The sequence below is a fragment of the Babylonia areolata genome, chromosome 1 (assembly GCF_041734735.1).
Source record: "Babylonia areolata isolate BAREFJ2019XMU chromosome 1, ASM4173473v1, whole genome shotgun sequence".
Lineage (NCBI taxonomy): Eukaryota > Metazoa > Mollusca > Gastropoda > Neogastropoda > Buccinidae > Babylonia > Babylonia areolata.
In genome coordinates, this window is record NC_134876.1 from 89672582 (window position 1) to 89699322 (window position 26741).

The window sequence follows — 26741 nt, forward strand, 5'->3', positions numbered from 1 at the left end:
AGACTGTGTAACGTACACTTTGACATGTCAGGAGTTCTCTTTGACAGAGAATCAATTAAGTGAGCACCGTGTCTTTAAAGAACAGCAGCAGTTGTTCTTTTTATTTCTCTGTCTGTTCGCAAAGAAAGCATGTGTTCTGTTATGATATGTGCACTATGTTAAAAACGTTAAAGAACGATTTTGTTCATCCTACAATGATAGGCATGGATTCAGTATGGAATTAAGTGGGTTTCACGCGCACGTGCTCACACACACGCAAGCACACACTACACACGCGCGCATACACAGTCAAATGCGCGCAAGCCACAAATGCACGCACACGCACACACACACACACACACACACACACACACAGAGGAGACAACAGGATCTCTTGTTACGTGGGGCAATAACAACGTAGTTTCCTTTTCTTGTTGATCAACAATGACTGTTATTTAAAGAACATTATTTCCTAATCAACGCTCATCCATTTGTTCTTTTCAACCTTCCTTCCTCTACCTTTGTTTTCTTTGTCGTCTTCTTGCTGCTTTCTTTGCTTTGTTTGATTTAAAGTCCGCTTTCAAAGTCAACTTGTAATTGTACATTTCGAAAGGATGGAAAGAACGGTGTGGTAAAGGTCACACATGGTGTATCGAGATGTGATGTGAACTTTTGTCATCCAGTTTATACTGCCCAGCTTACACAAATGTCCGGGCTCGTAAGAACATACATAACATATCCTACTTACCCCGCAAACACAGAAATAGACGCAGAACACACGCACGCGCACTCTTCCCCCCACACACACTTAGATAGACATAGAAAACATACACGCGTGTGCACACATACAAACACTCACAAAGACACAGATAAGAACACACACACACACACACACACACACACACACACGCACGCACACACACACACACACACACACGCGCGCGCGCGCACACACACACACACTTGTGAGTCGAAACACAGATAAAATAAAAACACATAAAAAAAAACCCGAGTGCATTTCAGGATAGACTGAAGTGAAAAAAAGGGGAGAACTTTGATTCATGTTTAAAGAAGTTTGCATTTTTGCTATTCTTCGCCTGTGTGTTGTTCTTTCTGTGTATTTTTAATGTATGCGTGCGCGTGTGTTTGTGGAAGGAGGGTTGGCCGCGTGTGCACACTGTGTGTGTGTGTGTGTGTGTGTGTGTGTGTGTGTGTGTAAGTGCGTACGGGCGCGTGTGAAATGTACTTAATTCTAATCTTAGAATGATTTGTTTCATATTTTCATTTTTTGATGGGTTTTGAAATATGCTTCTTTAATGTTTTTATATCATGTTTGCTGTTGACTGGACCATGTTTGATACTTCGAGCAGCGTCTGTGTTGAGCCGCCCCATTGTAAAGGTAATGTAGGCCTATTGTCATTAGGATTATTATCATCATCATCATCATTATTATCATCATTCCCATTGTTATTGCTATCATTATTATATGTCATCTATTCACTGGTGTGCACAAAGTAGTGTTCTTTTTTTAAAGCTGAGAGCTCCTTATCTTATTTTATGGAGAACAAAGATTAATTTAATGTTCTGATGTCAATAGTCTAATATTTTATGGAGAACAAAGATTAATTTAATGTTCTGATGTCAATAGTCTAATATTTTATGGAGAACAAAGATTAATTTAATGTTCTGATGTCAATAGTCTAATATTTTATGGAGAACAAAGATTAATTTAATGTTCTGATGTCAATAGTCTAATATTTTATGGAGAACAAAGATTAATTTAATGTTTTGATGTCAATAGTCTAATTTTTTATGGAGAACAAAGATTAATGTAATGTTTTGATGTCAATAGTCTAATATTTTATGGAGAACAAAGATTAATTTAATGTTTTGATGTCAATAGTCTAATATTTTATGGAGAACAAAGATTAATTTAATGTTTTGATGTCAATAGTCTAATATTTTATGGAGAACAAAGATTAATTTAATGTTTTGATGTCAGTAGTCTAATATTTTATGGAGAACAAAGATTAATTTAATGTTTTGATGTCAATAGTCTAATATTTTATGGAGAACAAAGACTAATTTAATGTTCTGATGTCAATAGTCTAATATTTTATGGAGAACAAAGATTAATTTAATGTTCTGATGTCAATAGTCTAATATTTTATGGAGAACAAAGATTAATTTAATGTTCTGATGTCAATAGTCTAATATTTTATGGAGAACAAAGATTAATTTAATGTTTTGATGTCAATAGTCTAATTTTTTATGGAGAACAAAGATTAATGTAATGTTTTGATGTCAATAGTCTAATATTTTATGGAGAACAAAGATTAATTTAATGTTTTGATGTCAATAGTCTAATATTTTATGGAGAACAAAGATTAATTTAATGTTTTGATGTCAATAGTCTAATATTTTATGGAGAACAAAGATTAATTTAATGTTTTGATGTCAGTAGTCTAATATTTTATGGAGAACAAAGATTAATTTAATGTTTTGATGTCAATAGTCTAATATTTTATGGAGAACAAAGATTAATTTAATGTTTTGATGTCAGTAGTCTAATATTTTATGGAGAACAAAGACTAATTTAATGTTTTGATGTCAATAGTCTAATATTTTATGGAGAACAAAGACTAATTTAATGTTTTGATGTCAATAGTCTAATATTTTATGGAGAACAAAGACTAATTTAATGTTTTGATGTCAATAGTCTAATATTTTATGGAGAACAAAGACTAATTTAATGTTTTGATGTCAATAGTCTAATATTTTATGGAGAACAAAGATTAATTTAATGTTCTGATGTCGATAGTCTAATATTTTATGGAGAACAAAGATTAATTTAATGTTCTGATGTCAATAGTCTAATATTTTATGGAGAACAAAGATTAATTTAATGTTTTGATGTCAATAGTCTAATATTTTATGGAGAACAAAGATTAATTTAATGTTCTGATGTCAATAGTCTAATATTTTATGGAGAACAAAGATTAATTTAATGTTTTGATGTCAATAGTCTAATATTTTATGGAGAACAAAGATTAATTTAATGTTTTGATGTCAATAGTCTAATATTTTATGGAGAACAAAGATTAATTTAATGTTCTGATGTCAATAGTCTAATATTTTATGGAGAACAAAGATTAATTTAATGTTTTGATGTCAGTAGTCTATCACAACAGTTTTCGTTTTCCTCTCCTACTTTTCCAGTGTATCAGTTTTAACACCACCCCCACACTACACACAAAACTGTGTGCCCATGCATACAATGCGCAAACATGATTACTGAAATAAAAGCAATCAAAATATGTAAAATATAAAACGATTTTTTATTCAGAATATGGATTCGGCTAAAAGTGCATAATACATGGATAAAAACTTTTATGTAAGTGATATAAATATTTATCACTCATGAGAACAGAAGTTTTACTGCACTGACTGACTAAGCTTACACAACTTGATTGCTACCTATTAACAGTTGTTAAATCTAATAGTTTATGTGCACGTGTGTGTGTGAATGTGATGTGTGTGTGTGTGTGTGTGTGTGTTTACTATTCTCATATCACGGTAAGCAGATGTGTATGTATAACAGCATATGTATGAGAGAAGTACAGGGACCACTGCTGAAACCAATGAAGAGTGAAGTCAAGGTCTGGGCAACAATAATAACAATAAAAGGGAGCAATACTTTTGGGAGGGGAGGGGGAGGAGGTTGGGGATGGGGGGGTCTGGTTTTGTTTGCATTTTGTTTGTTTGTTTTTGTTCTAGCTTTCTTTTTCTTTTCAAAGATAGAAAACAACAAACCTCAAAGACCATAACCTTCAAACTCAGCTCATCTCTGGCGAATGAAACAAGTGACGTATGATTTGGTTTCCCAAAGTCAATACCTTGACAGTAAAATAAACACACTCGCAGACAGACAAACACCATCGAAAACAAATAGGTGTCGCTGCACTACAGCAACATATGGCTCTCATCCTGAATTTCACACAGAGAAAATCTGTTGTAACAAAAAGTCATCAGATACGAGACAATACAAGACCTGGCTGCAGCTCCCACAGTAAGATGGGCAAAGGACATTCAGCAAAATCAACCAAAAAAACTGTGTTATAAATCATCATTAAAATACACTGAGATCACTGCTGGTCAGAGCCAGAGACAAAGCATCATGCAACAATGTAAAGACAATTGCCGTGCTGGCAAAAAAACAAACCCCCTCCAAAAAGATTTATCAAAGACAATTGCCGTGCTGGCAAACCCCCCCCACCCCCCCAAAAAAGATTTATCAATCACATACAGCAACAATTCTGTCAACTCCAAACCAACCAGTACAATGAAAAACTGTCACACGAATGCACTGGTAACAAATCTGAACTCATAATGGTACTATACCTTACCAATAATTTTTTTATTCATAAAAATAATAAAAAGTTGTTGTTGTTTTTTTGAATCCACATTCTCATTTTAAAGTTCTTTACTGCATTTCAGACAAGAAAATTCATTTTAATTTGAGTAAGTTATTATTTGAAATCTTTGCAAAGTGCAGGTAGAGTCATACAGAAGAGAAAAGTATGGTTCACGGTGTTTTGAGTTTTATAGATAGTCAAGTTGATTGGATGCATCTGTCTTGTTAATAATGTACTGTTGAAAGAATTTCCCACAGACCAGCAAGGATTACAGGAAAACTCATAACTTTGAATACGATGTAAAAGTTCATAAATGAACTTTTATTCTCTTTTATTTTTACATTATGGTTACACATTACATGTAAACCATCCTTAGCTATTTTTTTTCCATTTCAGGCTATGTTATAGTTATTACAAGTTGTATATTATCAACCAACGGTAACTAGATCTTTTTAAAAAAAAAAACTATTTCCATACTGGACTATGGTAATGTTCATCATATATAACCAATCGTTTAACCAAAATCTTTTTCCAGTTTTATACAGGATTACGATTACTGCAAGCTATGTGTGTAAAACAATCATAATTTAAGTCTTTTTTGTCATTTCATGCTAGTCTATGATTGCTGTGAGTCATATGCAAACAGTCTTATCTACTGTTGGTTTTTTTCTCCCCATCTTCATGTTGGACTACAGTTACTACAAGTTATTTTTCAACGTTTCTAACTGATTGTTATTTTTTAGTTACAACTGCATGCAAAATTATGCATTACATGTAAACAACAGTAATGATGGTTGCTACAAGTTATATGTAACAATTGTGATATGAGTTTTCCTCTATTTCATGTTGAACAATGGTTTCTAAAATCACCAGGTTAACCTTTTGCATAGTTACATAAGTTATATGTAAATAATCATAACCAAACTCTGGTACATGCTTGAATATGGTTACTGTGTGGTACACACACACACAAAAAAAATCATATATGGTTACTGTGTGTTACACACACACACACACAAAATCGTAAGTGTTTTTTTGTTTTTCTGTTTCAAGCTGAGTTATGGTTACCATGATTTTCATATGAACAATTGTAACTAAACATTTTTCTTCTGCATCATGTGGACTAAATTTACAATAAGTTACATGTTAACAAACATAATTAAGTTGTTTTTTTGTTTCTTTTCATTACATGCAGGGCTACGATTTCCAAAAGTTGTTCACAGTTAACAATGTGCATAACTATCAGAACTGTATCAAATGAGTGGCTCACTGCAAATGTGCAAGAGAAACCTATTCCCACTTTAAAAAAAAAAAAAAAATTATTTATTTTGTTTTAAAGGGAGTCAGCATTTATGTCAAAACATTGAAAACAATCATCACAGTTTAAAGTCACTGCAAACCGGCTGAAAACCTGGCATGTACAACGTTACTTTGCCAGAAGTGTGACTGCACAGATTTCTGTTGTGATGCTCATTTTCAGAAATATGTGACAAAACAAACTGTGGCATGATAAAGAAATAAAACAATGTTCTTTTTTTTTTTTACACAATGAATTCAAGCAAAACATTAATTGAAGATTAGACACAAAGCAGCATCTCATAATAATCTCAAGCAAATCATTCAAGATAGCATGCAAAATAGTATTACATAATACACTCAAGCAAATCATTTTGATGTCACAAAACAATTCTCAGGTTCCCTGCAACAGGGACATGTAATGTTGTTGCTCATGTGACTTCTTTCATTGTGTGTAATGCCCTCGAGTACAGATATATATATATATATATATATATATATATTAAAATATTGAAACAAAAAGTGCAACTGATCTGGCATTAAAGTAGAATGGGGAAAGAAACTAAATATATTCCTATATTTAATATACCATAATCTAATAACGGTCAGTCAGTTGTTTTTCTTTATTAGGTTCTGTACATGGGAAGTGCATCAGCATTTTAAAGTCTCATTATCAGACCTGCTAATATTTGTTCTTTGCTTACAAATGAAAAATCATTCGTATTAAAAAAAACAACAACAACAAACTAACTAACAACAAAAAACAACAACCAATAGACAGGTACAGCATAGTAAAAAAAAAAAAGAAAAAAAAGTAAAATTCTCCTGCCTAAAGTGTGTGTTTGTGTATGTGTGTGTGTGTGTGTGTGTGTGTGCATGTGTGCATGTTTGTGCATACATGTGTATGTGTGTGCACACCAAAAATGTGTACATGCATGTTTGTCTGTGAAGGTGATTGAGAATGTGAAAAAAAAGAAAAAAAAAAGGGACAGACTGTTGACTTTAAGATATGAAAGCTAAACTCCCTTTCACTATGCCATCCAAATTTAACTGACACATCCAATTCAAATTTGACAATACCCAATAAGGAATCCAGTCCGCATTATCTCTAAACTGATCCAGATTTTTTTTTCCCCTCTCATGTTATCAATCAGCAACTCTGTAGAGATATGAATGAGTACCATCCATCCATCTACCTCCTGAGATAAGGGGGGTCTGTCAAAATCAGTCCTGTTGAGAGACGTGCAGTAGCTTGAAGAACAGGTGAAGGGGCACAACTCCAAGATGTCATGGAGTCTTCATACTTTGAAGTCAGCACACATCACTCACACAGCTCTTTTTCTTTTCTTTTTTTTTGTTTTTTTGTTTTGACGTTGTTGTTGTTGTTGTTGTCCTAACAATCATCGCTCAGCCTTCTTATAATCCACTGTTGTTGTTGTCCTAACAATCATCACTCAGCCTTCTTATAATCCATTGTTGTTGTTGTCCTAACAATCATTGCTCAGCCTTCTTATAATCCATTGTTGTTGTTGTCCTAACAATCATCACTCAGCCTTCTTATAATCCATTGTTGCTGTCCTAACAAACATCACTCAGCCTTCTAAAAATCCATTGTTGTTGTTGTCCTAACAATCATCACTCAGCCTTCTTATAATCCATTGTTGTTGTTGTCCTAACAATCATCACTCAGCCTTCTTATAATCCATTGTTGTTGTTGTCCTAACAATCATCAGTCAGTCTTATTATCTATTGTTGTTGTTGTCCTAACAAACATCATTCAGCCTTCTTTTAATCCATTGTTGTTGTTGTCCTAACAATCATCACTCAGCCTTCTTATAATCCATTGTTGTTGTTGTCCTAACAAACATCATTCAGCCTTCTTATAATCCATTGTTGTTGTTGTCCTAACAATCATCACTCAGCCTTCTTATAATCCATTGTTGTTGTTGTCCTAACAATCATCGCTCAGCCTTCTTATAATCCATTGTTGTTGTTGTCCTAACAATCATCACTCAGCCTTCTTATAATCCATTGTTGTTGTTGTCCTAACAATCATCACTCAGCCTTCTTATAATCCATTGTTGTTGTTGTCCTAACAATCATCACTCAGCCTTCTTATAATCCATTGTTGTTGTCCTACAACCATCACTCAGCCTTTATATAATCCATTGTTGTTGTCCTACAACCATCACTCACCCTTTTTTTTTTATCCTTCCAAGGTGTCATGGAGCCTTCATACTTTCAACACACACCCTTCAGACAGATTATCATCATTGTTATCATTTTTTGACATTGTTGCTGTTGTTGTTGTCATAGCAAACATCACTCAGCCTTCTTGTAGTCCGTGCGCTGTTTGCGGGCGCGGCGTGCCATGATGGCGAAGAAGAGGGAGGGGGCCACTGCCCGCAGAATGATGGCCAGCCGGTGGTGGAGGGGAGAGATGACCACGTCGGGCTGACCCCGCAACACGCACTGCAGCACTCTCTCTGCCACTGCTTCTGGTGTCATGCCACTCTCTGTGGTCTTGTCCATCACTGTAAAGCATGTGCGCAAACACACACGCACGCACGCACACACGCACGCGCGCACACACACACATTCACATGGTGAAAGTGTGCAGCAACATTGTGGGTGCGAGATAGAGCACCTTATGAGAATGATAATAATAATCATATCAATTAAAAAATATTATATCAATAATGATAATAGTAGACGTATTTACAGCACTTATAATAATAATAATAATAATAATAATAATAATTTTATTATTATCATTAATGATATTTAACAATGACAAAAAAATAAAGGTATTATACAGCACTTATTCAGAAACAAAATAAAGTGCTTTCATACCTGTCTTTCACACACATGCATAACTCAGTTCAGAGGGTTGAAAGACAAAACATAAAAATAAAACAAAAAACCAGTTAACAGAAAGCTTGAGAAACTGCCAAAAGAGGAAAGGCATGGGAGGGCTAGTTTGGAAAAAAAAGTGGGTTTTAACTCTCTCCATACGAACGGAGAAAGAGACGACGTTAACAGCGTTTCACCCCAATTACCATCATCAAAATATTGCAAGAGGAAGGCTCTTATCCTGAAGAGGTGAATGTTGACAAAGAATACCACAATTCTTATGATGGAAGCTAAAGGTTGGGTCATTCAGACACCCACTGGACATCCGAGGGGTCTGTGCAGAGGAGAGAGAGGACTGGCCGTACTGAGTGAGTTAATGCCAAATTTAAAAGCTGAGAGAAGCAATCTGACAAAATTTAAGTGAGATACATTGTGACTGGGTGTGGCAAGGTTGTGGGTGGGATCAAGCTGCTAAAGTGTGACACATATTGAATGTATGCAGCAAGGCTATAGGTGTGAGACAGAGAACAGCTAATGTCAAGTGAGACACACTGTGAGTATGAGCAAGGTTGTGGGTGTGAGACAGAGCAGAGCACTTCAGTGAGACACACCAATGTGTGCAGCAAAGTTGTGGGTGTGAGAAAGAGCACTTCAGTGAGACACACCAATGTGTGCAGCAAGGTTGTGGGTGTGAGACAGAGTGAGACACACCAATGTGTGCAGCAAGGTTGTGGGTGTGAGACAGAGTGAGACACACCAATGTGTGCAGCAAGGTTGTGGGTGTGAGACAGAGCAGAGCACTTCAGTGAGACACACCAATGTGTGCAGCAAAGTTGTGGGTGTGAGACAGAGAACTTCAGTGAGACACACCAATGTGTGCAGCAAGGTTGTGGGTGTGAGACAGAGCAGAGAACTTCAATGAGACACACCAATGTGTGCAGCAAGGTTGTGGGTGTGAGACAGAGCAGAGAACTTCAGTGAGACACACCAATGTGTGCAGCAAGGTTGTGGGTGTGAGACAGAGCAGAGAACTTCAGTGAGACACACCAATGTGTGCAGCAAGGTTGTAGGTGTGAGACAGAGAACTTCAGTGAGACACACCAATGTGTGCAGCAAGGTTGTGGGTGTGAGACAGAGCAGAGAACTTCAATGAGACACACCAATGTGTGCAGCAAGGTTGTGGGTGTGAGACAGAGCAGAGAACTTCAGTGAGACACACCAATGTGTGCAGCAAGGTTGTGGGTGTGAGACAGAGAACTTCAGTGAGACACACCAATGTGTGCAGCAAGGTTGTGGGTGTGAGACAGAGCAGAGCACTTCAATGAGACACACCAATGTGTGCAGCAAGGTTGTGGGTGTGAGACAGAGTGAGACACACCAATGTGTGCAGCAAGGTTGTGGGTGTGAGACAGAGAACTTCAGTGAGACACACCAATGTGTGCAGCAAGGTTGTGGGTGTGAGACAGAGCAGAGCACTTCAGTGAGACACACCAATGTGTGCAGCAAGGTTGTGGGTGTGAGACAGAGCACTTCAGTGAGACACACCAATGTGTGCAGCAAGGTTGTGGGTGTGAGACAGAGCAGAGCACTTCAGTGAGACACACCAATGTGTGCAGCAAGGTTGTGGGTGTGAGAAAGAGCACTTCAGTGAGACACACCAATGTGTGCAGCAAGGTTGTGGGTGTGAGACAGAGCACTTCAGTGAGACACACCAATGTGTGCAGCAAGGTTGTGGGTGTGAGACAGAGCAGAGAACTTCAGTGAGACACACCAATGTGTGCAGCAAGGTTGTGGGTGTGAGACAGAGCACTTCAGTGAGACACACTGGGTGTGAGAAAGAGCACTGAGTTGCACAATGACACAGACTGACAGAAATCCAGGCACATTTCAACTTCAAGCAACAGCAGCCATACTCTGCCAAACTGTGACCCACTTCTGCCACCTAGCACACTTCTGTGTTTTTAAAATTCACAGCAATCAGAACTAAATGTAGCTTCAATCCAGAATCATTTCAGCACTTACACAACTGTAATTAATGACTGGACTCGATAAAATGCGTGCTGGTGTATTTATGTAGGTAAGGTGACACCTTTATTCAAAATACTGTTGAATAGCCTGCTGTAAAATATATGTATGTGTTTAATTATAGAATGATATTTTCTGCCTACCCTTTAACTATGGTCAACGTATAATTTCAGACTCTGTGTGGTTTTACTGCAAGTTAACATCAAAGTATTTTATGTCCTTTATATACACATAATGAATGCAGCTCTTGTGCATTGTTTATGTGTCTAACACACTCAATGAATATCTCATAACAGAGGTATTAAAGTGATCCCAAATTCTAATTAGTACATGGCATAGTCAAACATGACAGGACCATGACGTTCACTTAACAAAAGAAAGGAAAGAAAATAGAATGGAGATATTAAAGTATTATAAATTCTGAATGTACATGAAATTGTCAAACATGACAGGACCACAGCATTCACTTCAAAGAGAAAGGAAGCAAACTAGAAGCAATAAACGTCCATCAATATACAAAAAGGGCAAGGGAGTGAACAGATGGAGGAACTAGTTGGCAGGCAGAGAGGAATAACACTTTCAAGACGGAAAGAGATTTGTTGGTGTATCACTTGGCTGAGCACAGGAATGGTTTTATTTTGTAGTGTAGAAAGCAGCCAGTGTTTGTGTGTGTGTGTGTGTGTGTGTGTGTGTGTGCATGATATAGTTTAGGGCATGTGGGGTCCAACTAATGTCCAGTAAATCTGCGTATAAACTTGCAGTAGTGTGGCACCCACATCATTACAGAAAACAGACTACTGTTGTGACACCTGATGATGCCTGCATGCTTCCTGTCTTCAACTGCAGAGCCACTTGCGCTCTCATTGTATTTGATGAGAAAATAAACTATGTTACCTTCAGACTAGGATGGACACAGAGGGCAGAGATGAGAATATGCATACAAGTCTTCACCTCACTGGTCTAAGGGAGACAATTTGAACACAGTGGAGAATTGAAAGAAAACAGGAAATGTAACCAACATGTTGTAATTCCAGTTACCATTTTAAATATATATAATGAAAGTAAACCAAATATTTCATGCAGTGTGAACAAGATCATGTAGCTGATCATTTTTTGTACACATGTACATGAAATACAGATACTGGGAGATACATGACTCCAACTTTGTGTCTGACACAAGAACCAACATGAGTTTTAAAAAACACGACACTGAACACAACTGATCCAAATGAACCTAAAATGATACAAGATACAAATACACGTACCTAACATCAATATTCAGCAAGAAATTGCCTGTTACAATTTTTTGTGTTTCCATTCCAGTATCATTAAATTTACCATTCCTACAGAATGACAAGACCAAGAACTGTTATTGCCTACACAGAATTCTAAAAAAAAAAAAAAAAAAAAAAAAAAAATCTTTTGGCCAAATTTCCAGAAAGAACCCTCCACCATGCCGGACATGACCACAAAGTTAAACAAAAGTAAGATGGCAGTCAACAGTGCGCGTCCTTGGACTCCGACAGATCCACTTCGCTGGACACCAGAGGGAAAGAGAAGGAGAGGCAGACCACAGGTGGTGCTCAGAGGGGTTGTTGAAAAAGAGCTGGGGGAAATGGCTATACCCAGGGAAAGCTGGCAAAGACAGCACAAGTTAGGCAGCAGTGGAGATCTGTGGAGGTGGGTGGCTTTATGTGCCACAGGGCATGAAGAGGGTTAACCCCTTGACACTATCTTCACTCTCCATATGTTGTCTCTGTTTCTGTCTCTTTCTCTCTGTGTGTGTGTGTGTGTGTGTGCGTGCGTGCGTGCATGTTTTATCTTCAGTTTAACGTCTATTCACTATAAGTGTTTTTAGACGGAAAGGAGTAAAGAAGTGGATAAAGGAAAGGGAATGCATGTGAATATTAGTGTAAAAAAGTATTCATGTTATGTATCAGAGGAAAAGTATATTATAAGAAAAAGGTCTAAAGAGATTGTGGTGTGAATTGAATGAGGTGTCATGGGAAGGAGAATATGTATATGCATATCAACAAGTATTAACCTACAACAATGTAAATATAAATAACAACATTAATTATAACACATAAAAGGAGGATACCAACTGGACTGGAGTTTAAAATTTCCGAAAACATTCTAAGCAATGAATAATCATTCAAAATCTTTTCAGTGGCTAATGAAATATTGGAAGAAAAGTCATCAACTACATCTTTAGGAATTAACTGTCTTATGCTCGGACAATGAATGAGTAGATGACTTAGTTATTTGCTTACTGCATATACATTTTATATTTTTAGAAAATTTTGTATGAAAGGCATTTAAACGAATTCTATACATTAGACTTGTAATTTGTCTTGAATGTGCTGCTGGTGTCAAATTTAGAAAATGTTTGGGATTAGCTGCGTGCATGCGTGCGTGCGTGCGTGCGTGCGTGCGTGTGTGTGAAATGGTAGCATGTTATGATCAAGTGAGATAATGTGTGTTGTAAGTTGCATAATATAATCATTTCTGAGAGTGCCCACATAGTTTTATATACATTTAAAAAAAAAATATCACCTTGAGTTTGGGATATATGACTGAACTAAGATTCGGAGCTTTTTTCTTCTTCAATTTTCTGGAAATGTTCTCAGCATAAATCTTAGCCAAAAGCGTCAGCAGCGAAAATGTTAACTAGTCAGTAGTGAAAGTGTTAACAATCTGAATGTGTCAGCAGTGACAGCATTAACTATCAAAATGTGTCAGCTGTGACAGTGTAAGCAATCTAAACGTGTGAGCAAAGACAGTTTTAAATATCTAAATGTGTCAGCAGTGACAGTATCAACTATCAAAACGTGTCACCAGTGACAGTGTGAACTATCTAAATGCGTCAGCAGTGAAACACATCAATGTGTCCAACAGAAAGTAAAGACTTACGTCCATAGGCTGAGCCATCCCCACGCACGGCATTGGTGGACAGGTTGGTCCTGATGTAGCCAGGGCTGATCATCGACACCTGGATGTTGGTGTCGGCCAGCTCCGCACGTAGACAGTCGAAAAACGCTTGTAAGGCATGCTTTGAAGCAGAGTCTGAAAAACAGAAAGACAGTCGAAAAACGCTTGTATGGCATGCTTTGAAACATAGTCTGAAAAACAGAAAGACAGTTGAAAAACGCTTGTACGGCATGCTTTGAAGCAGAGTCTGAAAAACAGAAAGACAGTCGAAAAATGCTTGTAAGGCATGCTTTGAAGCAGAGTCTGTAAAACAGAAAGATCGTCGAAAAATGCTTGTATGACATGCTTTGAAACACAGTCTGAAAAACAGAAAGACAGTCGAAAAATGCTTGTAAGGCATGCTTTGAAGCAGAGTCTGTAAAACAGAAAGACAGTCGAAAAACGCTTGTATGGCATGATTTGAAGCAGAATCTGAAAAAACAGACAGACAACTGAAAAATGTTTTTAAGGCATGCTTTGAACCAGTCTTAAACACAGAATGACAGTGGAAAAACGTTTGTTAGGCATGCTTTGAAGCAGAGTGTAAAATAGACAGTCAAAAAACCCTTATAAGGTATGCTTTGAAGCAGGTCTGAAATACAGAAAATGTGTGATGAACACTTTTTTTTTTAAGCTATGGTTATTGTGCTGAATGTACTGTCGTTATAAGCTATATTTTGGCAGCCATCTGTTTAGAAAAGAATGAAATCACAAGAGTAAAACTTTGTCCATTGACTGCTGCTGACGAGTACACTTGTCAGTGAAGGGCTGTCACCTCGCTGAGATCATGGCCTGGCTTCGCTGACGAAGATCTAGGAAGGGCGTTGTCCACGTCTGATGCAGGCACGCTCATGGCTGACAAGGCCAATGCGGGAAAAGCAGAGTCGGCCGCAGCGGTTGCAAGGGAAAGTCTGGTCTGGGTTCGCGGCTGCAGCGTCGTGGTTCTTCCTCCTTCTGCGTTTGTCCTCAAGGCTGGCCCTGCGGTTGTTTTCGAAGGAGGAGACAGCTTGGTGGATGGTGCGTCGCCAGGTCTCTCGATCAGCGGCTACTGCGGACCACTGGCGATGGTCAATGTGACAGGCACCGAGAGCTTTCTTCAAGGAGTCTTTTATCTCTTCTTGGGTGCTCCTCTGTCATGGTGGCCAGTGGACAGTTCGCCATACAGCGCGATCTTGGGCAGGCGGTGGTCCTCCATCCTGGACACGTGCCCTGCCCAACGTAGCTGGGTCTTTAGCAGCACTGCCTCGATGCTGATAGTCTTTGCCTGCTCCAGGACCTCGACATTTGTGATGTAGTCACTCCAGTGGATGCTGAGGATGGTGCGAAGGCAGCGCTAACAGGTCAGGATGTCAGTGAAGGGCTGTCACCTCGCTGAGATATGACAGAGCTAACAGGTCAGGATGTCAGTGAAGGGCTCTCGCCTCACTAAGATATGACAGAACAGGTCAGGATGTCAGTGAAAGGCTGTCACCTCACTGAGATATGACAGAGCTCTCAGGCCAAGATGTCAGTGAAAGGCTGTCACCTCACTGAGATATGACAGAGCTAACAGGCCAAGATGTCAGTGAAGGGCTCTCGCCTCACTGAGATATGACAGAGCTAACAGGCCAGGATGTCAGTGAAGGGCTGTCACCTCACTGAGATATGACAGATATGACAGAGCTAACAAGTCAGGTTGTCAGTGAAGGGCTGTCGCTTTACTGAGACAAGACCAAAAAAAAAAAAAAAAAAATAAAAGCAAAAAAAAAAAAAGCAAGAGAATGTAATGATAATTTGCTGAAAATCAACAATATAATGCAACAGTAATCTGGTGAAAATTAACAAGGTAATGCAGCAGTAATCTAAATATTAACACGAAAATACAACAGTGATCAGTTAAAAAAAAAAAAAATTTTTAAAGCATCTCAGTAAAAAGATAATTCACAGCTTTTGATGGCAACCTCACACATCAGAGCAAAGGAGTGTTTTCAGATTTGTGGCATCCCTGCTCTCTATCTAGCATGTAGAGCCCCAAGCCTGTCCACAGACACCAGTGCCGGACCACACTGTGTTTAGCTGGTCACCGAGTGCCTGCGGGACATAACTGTTTCTCTTCCCTGTAGGATCAAAATGTGCCCAGCTGAAGGAAATACATACTTGTCCACTGGCTTGAATCACTTGAGTTACTTAAGACATTCTATTTCAGCACATCTGCTGAGCAGTGCAGATGATCAGTTATGCCACTTAAGTTGTGTTACATACACTGTTGTAACATGTTACATTAGATTTTCTGTTTTTTTGTTTGTTTTGTTTTTATTCACCAAAGACTTCCAGCAGCAGAAGCCTGGAGTTATGCACAAAGAAAATAATGTTTTCAAACTTATATAAGAATATCAACATATGCACTGATAACACACACACACACACTCATGCGTGCGCGCGCACATACACACACATCACAATCCAATGAAGTAATACTTATTCCAGCACACAAAAAAACAAAATTCATAGCAAAACATGATTGTTTATTGCACAACAGGAAAAACACATATATTGCACACACTTTGTGTGTATGCACACAAAGACACACCCTGAGGGCAGACTTACAGGCAGATCTGTAAGGAATGGACATCTTGCCTTGCACACTGCTGATGCCCACAATATGTCCGCTGTTTTGGGATACCATTGACGGCAGGAGGCCTGCAACAAAATGTAGTGACAGGAAAGGAATTTGATAATAAAATTTATCCATATTTTTCAGACTACCGTATTCTTCCAAATCAGTTTGTATCATTATCATTATCCAACTCTCTTTTTTTCTCACAACAGATTTCTCTGTGCGAAATTCAGGCTGCTCTCCCAAGGGAGAGCACATTGCTACACTGACAGCACCACACATTTAATGTATTTGTTTTCCTATCGAAGAGGGTTTTCTACAGAATTTTGCCAGGGACAGCCATTTCGTTGCTATGGGTTCTTTTACATGTGCTAAGAGCATACTGCACGTGGGACCTCGGTTCATCATCTCATCCAAATGACTAGTGTCCAGGCCACCACTCAAGGTCTAGTGGAGGGGGGGAATATGTGACTATGGGATTTGATGACAGGAAAGGAATTTGATAATCAAATTTGTCCATCTTTTTACAGACTACTGTATTCTACCAAAACAATTTAATGGCAGGAAAGGAATATGATTACCAAATTTGTCCATCTTTTTACAGACTATTGTATTTTACCTAACCAGTTTGAGGACAGAAGAGGAATATGATAATCAAATTTGTCCATCTTTTTATAGACTACTATATTCTACCAAACCAATTTGATGACACGAAAAGAATTTTATCACATTTGTCCATCGTTTCTTTCAGACCACTGTATTCTTCCAAACCAATTTAATGACAAGAAAGAAATTTGATACCCAATTTTGTCCATCTCTTATCAGACTACTGTATTCTTCCAAACTAATGATAGAGCAGTGGTGTACTGTTAATGCGCCCAACTGTGAAGCAAATGTCCAAAATGTTCGAGTCCCACATACAGACTGGGATTTATAACTCCCCAACCCACTAGACCTTGAGTAGTGGTCTGGGTGCTAGTCTTCCAGATGAAATGATAAACTGAGCTCCATGTGCAGCATGCATTTACACATAGAACCAATGGCAACTAAAGTGTTGTCCCTGGCAAAATTTTGTAAAAATGTCCACATTGATAGAAAAACAAATGAAATACATCTGCATACACAAAAGGGGGTGGGGGTGCGGGACGGGGGTTTTGGCACTGAACTGTGATGACGCTCTCTCCCCAGGAAACAGCAACGCAGATTTCACACAAAGATATCTGTTGTGATAATACAATACAATACAATGCAATGCAATACAATGCAATACAACAATGCTATTTCCTTTCACAGAAGCATTTCATGTTGAAATATTGAATAATGATGGTATGATGGTTCACATTGTGAATGCATGTGAAAGATATTTAGAAAGTATGTGTTATACAACCATGTATGTAATTCAGATGCCTTTTCTATGAATGTGTATTATTCATGACGGTTTAGACTGGTCAAATGCCTAAAAATTCTACAACATTGTGGAGATATTAAAACTTGACACACCATTGAAAATGAATACTGACTAAACAATTATTATCATTCAATTTAAACACCACCACACTATTTTTTGACAAAGCATATTACTCCATTTTGGCCTCTTCACAGTTTTAAAATATATCAGGTTTGTACCAGTCGGCAATTCGGCACATCATACTGACATCAACATTAAAGACCAAAAAAATGTACATTTTCCACTCAAACATCAAAAGCTTAATAAGTGGGGAGGTGTTATACTATGGGAGGTTACTAGCTGCAGCTACTACTGATTTCTCCAAATGAGTGGGACAATATTTTGCACAGGGCAGGGATCAGACTCCTGCCTTGTCACAGTACAGTATGTGTGATTAACTTGCTTTTTTTTTTCTTTTCTTTTAAAGAAATCAACTGGCTGACAGCTGGCTCCTTTCAAACAGAACATACCCTTGATGAGGGCGATGTGACCAAAGTAGTTAACCGTCATCAGTTTCTGGTCCACCTGGACAGAGGTGTCTTCAATGCAGCCTCTGTAGCTGATGCCGGCATTGTTGATGACGATGTCCACTTTCCCAAACAGCCCCACAGCCTGTTGGGCCAGCTGCTGCAGCGCCGACACATCCTCCAGGTCCATCTTCATCACCGCAGGCACGTGGAGACACTTGGCTTTGGTCTGAACACAGGGTACATATGATAGTCACATCCCAACTATGACCGTCAGAGCAGGAGAGGAGGCAACTGCTGCCCTGACTATCTCGGCTAGAATTTGATTTAGTGGGCATTGATATTATTGATGCATATACAGCACCGATATCTTCAGTCAGAGATCAAGTTCTAAGCACTTTACAAAAACAGAAACATTTGCACAACAGGATGCATACCTGGGTAGAGTTGACTGAAAGCTGTCTTTAGGGGCTTATCATACATTTGTCATATGATTCAGTCACACACACATACACACACACACATGTACACACACACATACAATGGATAATAGGGGACAGACAGACAAATGCTTCAATGACTGTGTTTCAGTTTCAAGGAAGTGTCAAAGTATTTGGATCCATAGACACACCACCACATATGCTGGATAAAAAAAAAATGTAAAAAAAAAGGCGGGAGGTGGGAGGGAATGGGGGTGGGGTTGGGGGTGGTAGATGCCTGATCTGTACATAATCCCAGCATGGTGATCAGTCTTTAAGAGCCAACTCTAGGTTTGTGACTGTTTTTCACATCATATATAAACATGCTGAATATATAACTAAAACTAATACAATAATGATGATGATAATAATAATCATAACAATGATAATCATAACACATGGAACAAAATTTGCCATCCACAGTACTGAAAATTCCATTTTAATTGTAAAACAAATACACTTGCAGACAGGGGGGGAAAATGTGGGTGGCTGTGCACTGTAGCAACATGCTCTCCCTAAGGAAAGCAGCCTGAATTTCAGAAAGAAAAAAAAAAATCTGCTGAAACAAAATTTAATACCATACCGCTCCTTTTGGTTGCATAAAATGATGTCCTTTCTCACATACACTGCTAAAGCCAAAAAATCAAGGCAGAGTAATCCAGTATCAACTACATTACACAAAAAGAGTCAATTTAAGATAACAGTAGAACTAATAGACCAAAAGTACCTATTTTGCAAGAGTAAGAGGAAGAATTACAACATTACTTTAACCATCCCTTTACACTGTGGGAGAAAAAAAAGAGAACTAAACAGTAGAGTGCTCAATATACCTATTGCAAAAACAAACAAACAAACAAACAAACAAAACAAAAAAGAACTAAGTTTGCAAGGCATGATATGGGAACTATGGCTTACAACAGTACTGTAACAACAATGAAGTAAAATGTGTACCTCAAGTGACACCAGAGCTTGTTTCACTGCATTCAGCCTCTCCACATTTCTTCCTGCTAGTATCACTTGACATCCGTGCTGATGAAACACCTTGGCACACGCTGAAACAATACACAGATAACAAGGCTCTAATATATCCTGCCACACAGACAAAAACAAGTGACCTGGCACTACATCTAATATAATAAATGCTATAGTTACAAATATAAGAGATCTTGCACTCCCAGTTCAGTTTTAAAATGTCTCAAAATACGCCTCTTCTGTTCCACCTACTATCCTATTGATTGATGTGGTTCTTGAACTTTCGCTGGTCATATGTGTGGGTGTGTGTCTTTGAGAGTGCACATGCTTCTTTGTGTGTGGTGTGTCATTCTTGAAACGTGTATTTCTAGATGTATAACTTTTTTTTTTCGTATTGTAAATGCTTCAAGCTCCCTGCCTGGAAAGAGTGAGAGTCTATTTGCATTGTTGTTATTACCTGGACACACATATACACACATATACTACAGTTTAATGACAAATATATTTAATAAATTAATAAACATATATGATAAGAAAAATGTATACTGTAATGTGTTGATCACCAGGAGATAAGCAAACTAAATCAAATGACCACACAAATTTTACGACATAGACAAAATAAAAGGAACATATTTGTTTAGATGTAAACAATCATTTTCTTTCAGAATCTTTTGCAGCAGTTTATTCAGTTTCAGTTTCAAGGAGGTGTCAAAAGCATGCAGGCAGATCCATATACGTTACACGACATCTGCTGACAAAGAAGTAAAAAGAAAACATGAGCAGATGCATGACATTGACCTTCACATAATCCAGCATGCTGATCAGACCTTGATTATCTTAGGTTTGTGTAAAACATTAACATAAAAATGAAACAGAATTTGCTATAAATTTTGCTGAATGTTTCACTCAAGTCCTATACATGTGTACTGGATCTTTCTTCTTCTTCTTCTTCTTCTGCGTTCGTGGGCTGCAACTCCCACGTTCACGTTCACTCGTATGCACACGAGTGGGCTTTTACGTGTATGACCGTTTTTACCCCACCATGTAGGCAGCCATACTCCGTTTTTGGGGGTGTGCATGCTGGGTATGTACTTGTTTCCATAACCCACCAAACGCTGACATGGATTACAGGATCTTTAACGTGCGTATTGGATCTTCTGCTTGCATATACACACGAAGAGGGTTCAGGCACTAGCAGGTCTGCACATATGTTGACCTGGGAGATCGGAAAAATCTCTACCCTTTACCCACCAGGCGCCGTCACCATGATTCGAACCCAGGACCCTCTGATTGACAGTCCAACGCTTTAACCACTCGGCTATTGCGCCCGTCATTGGGTCTTTCGTTTTACTGCTTTGGTGTGTGCACATTCTCACACTAGGTAATACATATTTTATATGAATGTTCATGCGCTTGTTATCAAACAAAGGGGTCACCTTCTCCGAGCCCCGACGAAGCACCAGTGATGAGAACAACTTTGTCCTGGATGCTGGCTCGCCGCCTCAGCAACACCCTGCAGCAGTACCACAGGGCTGCTGAAGCCAGGATGCCACCCAGGCCGGCCCCCACCATGCTCCAGTTCATCATGGACATTTTCTGCTATCTGTGTGGAGAAAATGAATGATAAAATTTACATTTACTTTTGTCAAAGGATGTGTATTGGGTTGGGGGAGGGGGGTCAGGGGGGACCAGAGGGGAGGAAGGAGTGAGGGGAGTGAAGAGGGGCACAGTTCAACTTGGAATTTCACTGCACCATCAAATCAAAACAGCCCACAAAATTCACCCACACACACACGCGCTCGTGTGCGTGCACACACACACACACACACGCGCGCGCGCGCGCACACACACGCACACACACTGAGGGTGGAGAGGTCATAGCTTAACTTTAAAGTTTACTGCACCATAAAATTAAAACAGCCCACAAAATTTTTACACAGACACACACACCACTATCACCATTATCAAAAACTATATTGTTCAATTTTATAATGTTGGACTGACAAGACATTAGAAGAAATGACGTCAGAAAACAAAATACCAAAAAAACCTTCATGAGCGTCAAATATGAACAAAAAAAAACCAAAAACCGATTACTTCCCTCCAATCCCTTGCACACCCTTTCTTACCACGGACCTAGGCACATGACTATGCAAACAAAAAGTTAACGGCACTATCACATGAACTGAAGGTTGAGAAGAAAACAAACTGTGCAAACAACGTTTTTGGATATCATCAGTGTCATCTCTCATGTCTGTCAGACATTCCTGCTTATCTGAGACATAAAAATAGTTGTGTTATCTTCTTATCTTCTGCTCTGGGTGTGTTTATATACACATGAGTGTGTCACTGTTTATGTGGACACAGGTGTGTATGTGTTCAAGTTTATATGTATTAAAAGGTGCTTGTTGACATTTTTTGTTTGTTTTTTTTTTTTGTTTTGTTTTGTTTTGTTTTTGTAAATTATATGTGTTTCATTTACATGCATGGCAATTTCAACATTTGGCATATTACATTTAATGCCTTACATTCCCAACCTATATTTCATAATAATAGCAAGTTACACGTATCATATATTATGAAATCAAACTGTGATAACATTTGTCTCTGCAACAGTTTATTTTTCCCTAATAAAATCAAATATACAAACAACAGTAAAAAAAAAACCAAAACAACAACAACAACAAAACAAAAACAAAACAGTCAATTCACACATATTTGTATACAATTTCAATATTTTTTTGCTATATCTGGTTGAAAGTGGTGCTACAAATGAGAATAATGCATAGGAATATCAACTCTCTGTGTGGTGTGTGTGTGTGTGTGTGTGTGTGTGTGTGTGTGTGTGAGATAAATATTTCATTTTTTGGTGAGGGTGAAGTTGTTTGCTATGTCTTTCCTGATTGTTAAAATCTGTGAGGAATTCACACTGCCATATTGTGGCGCAAAAGACAACTGTCTCAACGATTTACCACTTCTGCAACAGACATGACAGGAATGAAAGGGGGAATGCAGGCTGGTATGAACATGTCCTTACTGAAACAGAACTAGTGACATATGCAAAAAAAGATGCTCATATCAGACAGGACCCGAACAGCACTGCACACAATCAAATCTTATTACCAAACTTTCATTTTAAAAGCTCTGCACCAACTACTTTACTGGCTGACACTCAGCTCACACATCCAACAGACCTCAGATTCTTGGAAATATTAAGAGGAATGTATAGGAATTTCTGTTTTTAAAGCAACAGCACAAAGAACATGCCATAAGGTCTAGATGTAGAACTGATGAAGTTTTAACTGATTGCAAAAAATGTAAATGAGTGGAAAACCACCTTGGACTCTACACCATTGAGACAGAGCAACTGAGAAAGCCCTCAGTCAGACAAGAAGTCCATCAGCCTAGACATGTAAACTATCCCTATTGCCCATCTGCATGATCTCCTTTCTCTCTGTTGGAGAGAAGGCGCCATCCCATCAGCTAGATATATAACCGGTAGTTTGTTTTGTTGGGGTTTTGGGTTTTTTTTTTCAGTGAACATTTAAGGGACAATATACAAAGTGATTTATCAGTGTAGGTTGTGCCATAAGCTTCAAAGTAAAATACAAAATCATAATGGGACTTGAAATATCATCCAGTTCAACCATCTCATTGTGCTGAAAGAAGTATTTTCCCAGTTTAGTGAGCAAGGTCTCCTCTCACACCCTCCACAGTATCAGAACCAACATGTGCAGTCCATTATCATGCAACACACCAGTGTGACCAAAACAATATCTCCTATTTAATTGAATGAGCCCTGACAAAATACAACTACCACATAGTATTTTAGGATTTGTATATTGACAATTCTGGATACATGCAGATGAAAAACAACTCATGCAAGGTTCTACAATCTGATCAATACTTGAGATCACACCCAACAAATAAAAAAACAAATAAAAATCCTTGCTATATTCCAGCATTTTCAGAACAATAGCAACAATATTCAAGGTTTCATAGGACAACAAACTCAAAGCCAGTTTTACTCTCTCATCCTAAAAGCATGCACAGTACATCAACACCATGATACTCCTCAGCACATAAATAAAAATATGTTATACTTTCAGCGAATGGTTAAGAGGACAATAGACAAAGTGATTCATCAGTGTAGGTTGTGCCATTTGCTTCAAAGTAAAATACTCAATCACAGCTGGACTTGAAAAGAAATACCTTCCTGTTCCACCATCTCATGGTGTTGAAAAAAGTATTTGCCCAGTAAAGTGGCAAAGTAACTAGGATATCACAGACTGACAACTGCATGGGAGAATATGGGGACAAACCCCATCACAAACATATCTTGTGGTATAACTTTAGCTTGGGGCCAGAACACCACTGTATCTCTCAAGTCTGTTTAATACCAGGATACATTATGAAAATTAATGAAGAGCAGTGTACAGCCTTGTCACATCATCCCAAAATAAGGTCTCCATTGTATTTGTTTTGTATTTGTATTTGTAATTCTTTTTATCACAACAGATTTCTCTGTGTGAAATTTGGGCTGCTCTCCCCAGGGAGAGTGCGTCGCTACACTACAGCGCCACCCATTTTTTTGTATTTTTTCCTGCGTGCAGTTTTTTAATTTGTTTTCCCTATGGAAGTGGATTTTTCTGCAGAATTTTGCCAGGAACAACCGTTTTGTTGCCGTGAGTTCTTTTACGTGCACTAAGTGCATGCTGCACACAGGACCTCGGTTTATCGTCTCATCCGAATGACTAGCGTCCAGACCACCACTCAAGGTCTAGTGGAGGTGGAGAAAATATCGGCAGCTGATCCATGATTCGAACCAGTGCGCTCAGATTCTCTCGCTTCCTAGGCGGACGCGTTACCTCTAGGCCATCACTCCACATATTGCCCTCATCCCCATTCATTATTTATTTTATTACAAAATGTTTTAAATTTGGCAGCTAAGAATGAAGTTGACAAGAAATTGTGTAATACCACAACTCTGAAGCCCCTCTCAAGCTTCAGTGTACTGCCACCCAAGCCATTATGTTGAAGAGAATTCTGAGTGGAATGGTTGAAGATCACCATAAAATGTCATATATTATTCCTGCCCCCCCAAAAAATGACAAGGGAGCAGTCATTAGACCATTATCCAATTCACACTATGATTCTGGGACCTCTCATCTAGGGCCCCAACTGCCAGGTATTCCCAGGTGTCCTAACAGAGAAAGGTTGTTGAGTATATGATCCTTTTTTTTGTCTTTTTTCTTCTTTTTTTCAAGCTCTAGGGATACTTGCTCCCTAAGACCTGTGAAGGAAGTGCTGCACCAGTCAGTGTGCAGCATAGGTAACCATGCAGTCTGGTTGCCAGACAAGTACTTTTGGAGGTTAACAATTTGTGGACAATTGCTCTATGCAGGGAGTACCATGTATATATATAGGACCATGTACACTGGAAAGCTTTTAGCAATCTGAACCACTAACAGCTTCACAAAGAAGAAAGTGCAACCTGTACTTAATCTGCTGTACAATAGTCAGTGATAAACTTGTACAAAAATGTAATCAATATTCTATAACCGGTTGTTTTTCTGGAGAACAATGACAAACAACTAAAAACAACAAATGTTCTAAATTGTTCAGGAATTATGTGCATTTTGAAACTACCTCTTACTGATAACAAAACAAAATGATTAAAAAAAAAAAATGGTTGCAAAGATACTTGTAGCTGTACAAATGTCATCAACACAATGGAGAAACATTTGACTGCAAGAAAGCACACAGCACCCTTGGCTTCTCCAGGAGAAACCTGCATTTCTGCCCCCTCCATTGCAAGAAGAATGCCTATCTATCTCTCATCAGACCAGCCCTCGAGTATGGCTCTATCATATGGAGTCCCTACCTCAAACAGGACATTGACAAACTCGAAAAAGTGCAGTGCCTATCTGTCCGGTTCATAACCGGCGATTATAAAACCAGAACACCCGGCTCCATCACCAAGATGCTTCACACTCTGCAACTGCCAACACTCCAACAGCGCAGACGTGATCTACACCTCATCTTCCTCTACAAGGTGGTTGAGGGGTTGGTACTGGCCATACCATCTGCTGAGTATATAACTCCACACAAACCAGGGCGACTCATAAGGCCACGAACATCTGGCGACCAGTGCGATACCACCAGTGCGATCTCTGATTATATAAGAAGCAACACAAGAACATTCCACGTCAGCAGATGCCAGACAGAGCAATACAAACAGTCATTCTTTGTCAGTACAGTAAGAGACTGGAACCACCTGGAAGAAAACATCAAGACAGCACCAACTCTTGTGAGCTTTAAAAGACTGATAACATCCCAAAAGTGAACCTGCTAAGCTATGCACACCCCCACCTGTCGCAATAATGCCATAAATCTTAGCGACAGCAACGTATTCTACACATACAGACACAGACTGACACTTTACTATCTTCTGTTCATGTCATCATCATCATTATCTTCACACACACACACACACACACACACACTGTGTTCGTATCACACTGTGAGATCTGTGACACAATGTATGGTCATCTCTTTCTCAAGTTCACACCACTGTCATCACTAACTACAAAATGATTTTGTATCACTGTGCGTTTCTTTTTCTTTTCTGTAACCAACCTTTTAAACCTGATTACCAAAGTCTAAAATGAACTTGAACACACCTATTTATTTCGTGAAAAGTTTCAAAGTTTTTTTCACCTATTTTCTACGTGAAAAGATTCAAAGATCAACCAAAGATGGAAAAAGTTAGAATCAAGATCCACACGTTCTTAGGTTGGGGATTCCCTCCCTTATTCTACACACGTGTTTCGAACAAGGCTTTGTTTTTCAAGTTGAGCTTCAAGCTTGACCCCTGAGGGTCAAGGTGTTCAGAGCGTTTGTCTTGGACAGGGCTTTGTCAAGCACCCGTCTTTGTTGCTGTGGGGTTGTTCAATCAAATGCCTGTGTCCAAGTCACATGATGACAAAACAACAATGATGCTTTTGAAACAGACAGCTGCGTTTGCATAAACTTAGTTGTTGTTTTTATCCAAAAGACATTTGAGACATCTAGAAGTCTTTTAAGACAAAGAATTTCTAACTAAATGAGGAAAACATATTGAAATTCTCACACCAAGTCACAAACCAGTAGCAATCGAAACCGGAAACGGAATGTGACTTCAACAACATTGCATGTGCGCATACGAAGATCAGCTCACTGCGCATAACCATTGTATATCCA

At 38.6% G+C, this 26741-nt stretch overlaps 1 protein-coding gene across 3 annotated transcripts; it reads right to left on the minus strand.

Annotated features, from left to right (window-relative positions):
* Positions 1–4857: 4857 nt before the first annotated feature.
* On the minus strand, positions 4858–26684 carry LOC143288990 (dehydrogenase/reductase SDR family member 7B-like). Of its 3 annotated transcripts, none has more exons than XM_076597733.1 (7): positions 26632–26684; positions 20936–21102; positions 19479–19579; positions 18052–18277; positions 16125–16217; positions 13482–13634; positions 4858–8224 (listed from the first exon to the last, which is right to left on the minus strand). In XM_076597733.1, exons 2-7 carry the CDS (start codon positions 21090–21092, stop codon positions 8013–8015), a joined length of 942 nt encoding a protein of 313 aa, XP_076453848.1. In that variant the 5' UTR covers positions 21093–21102; positions 26632–26684; the 3' UTR covers positions 4858–8012. The 3 variants fall into 3 exon arrangements, with proteins under 3 accessions (XP_076453848.1, XP_076453856.1, XP_076453864.1); XM_076597741.1 differs by having other exon boundaries at positions 26646–26673; XM_076597749.1 differs by lacking the exon at positions 26632–26684 and adding an exon at positions 21629–21875.
* Between the last annotated feature and the right edge of the window lie 57 nt (positions 26685–26741).

What these genes read in the sequence shown, in the direction of transcription:
- LOC143288990 (XM_076597733.1), bottom strand. Translation starts at nt 21,092, where the DNA reads ATGTCCATGATGAACTGGAGCATGGTGGGGGCCGGCCTGGGTGGCATC. An exon ending in TCACATCGCCCTCATCAAGG is followed by an intron (nt 16,218 to 18,051) that starts GTATGTTCTGTT and finishes ATTTTGTTGCAG; the next exon opens with GCCTCCTGCCGTCAATGGTA. An exon ending in CATTCCTTACAGATCTGCCT is followed by an intron (nt 13,635 to 16,124) that starts GTAAGTCTGCCC and finishes TCTGTTTTTCAG; the next exon opens with ACTCTGCTTCAAAGCATGCC.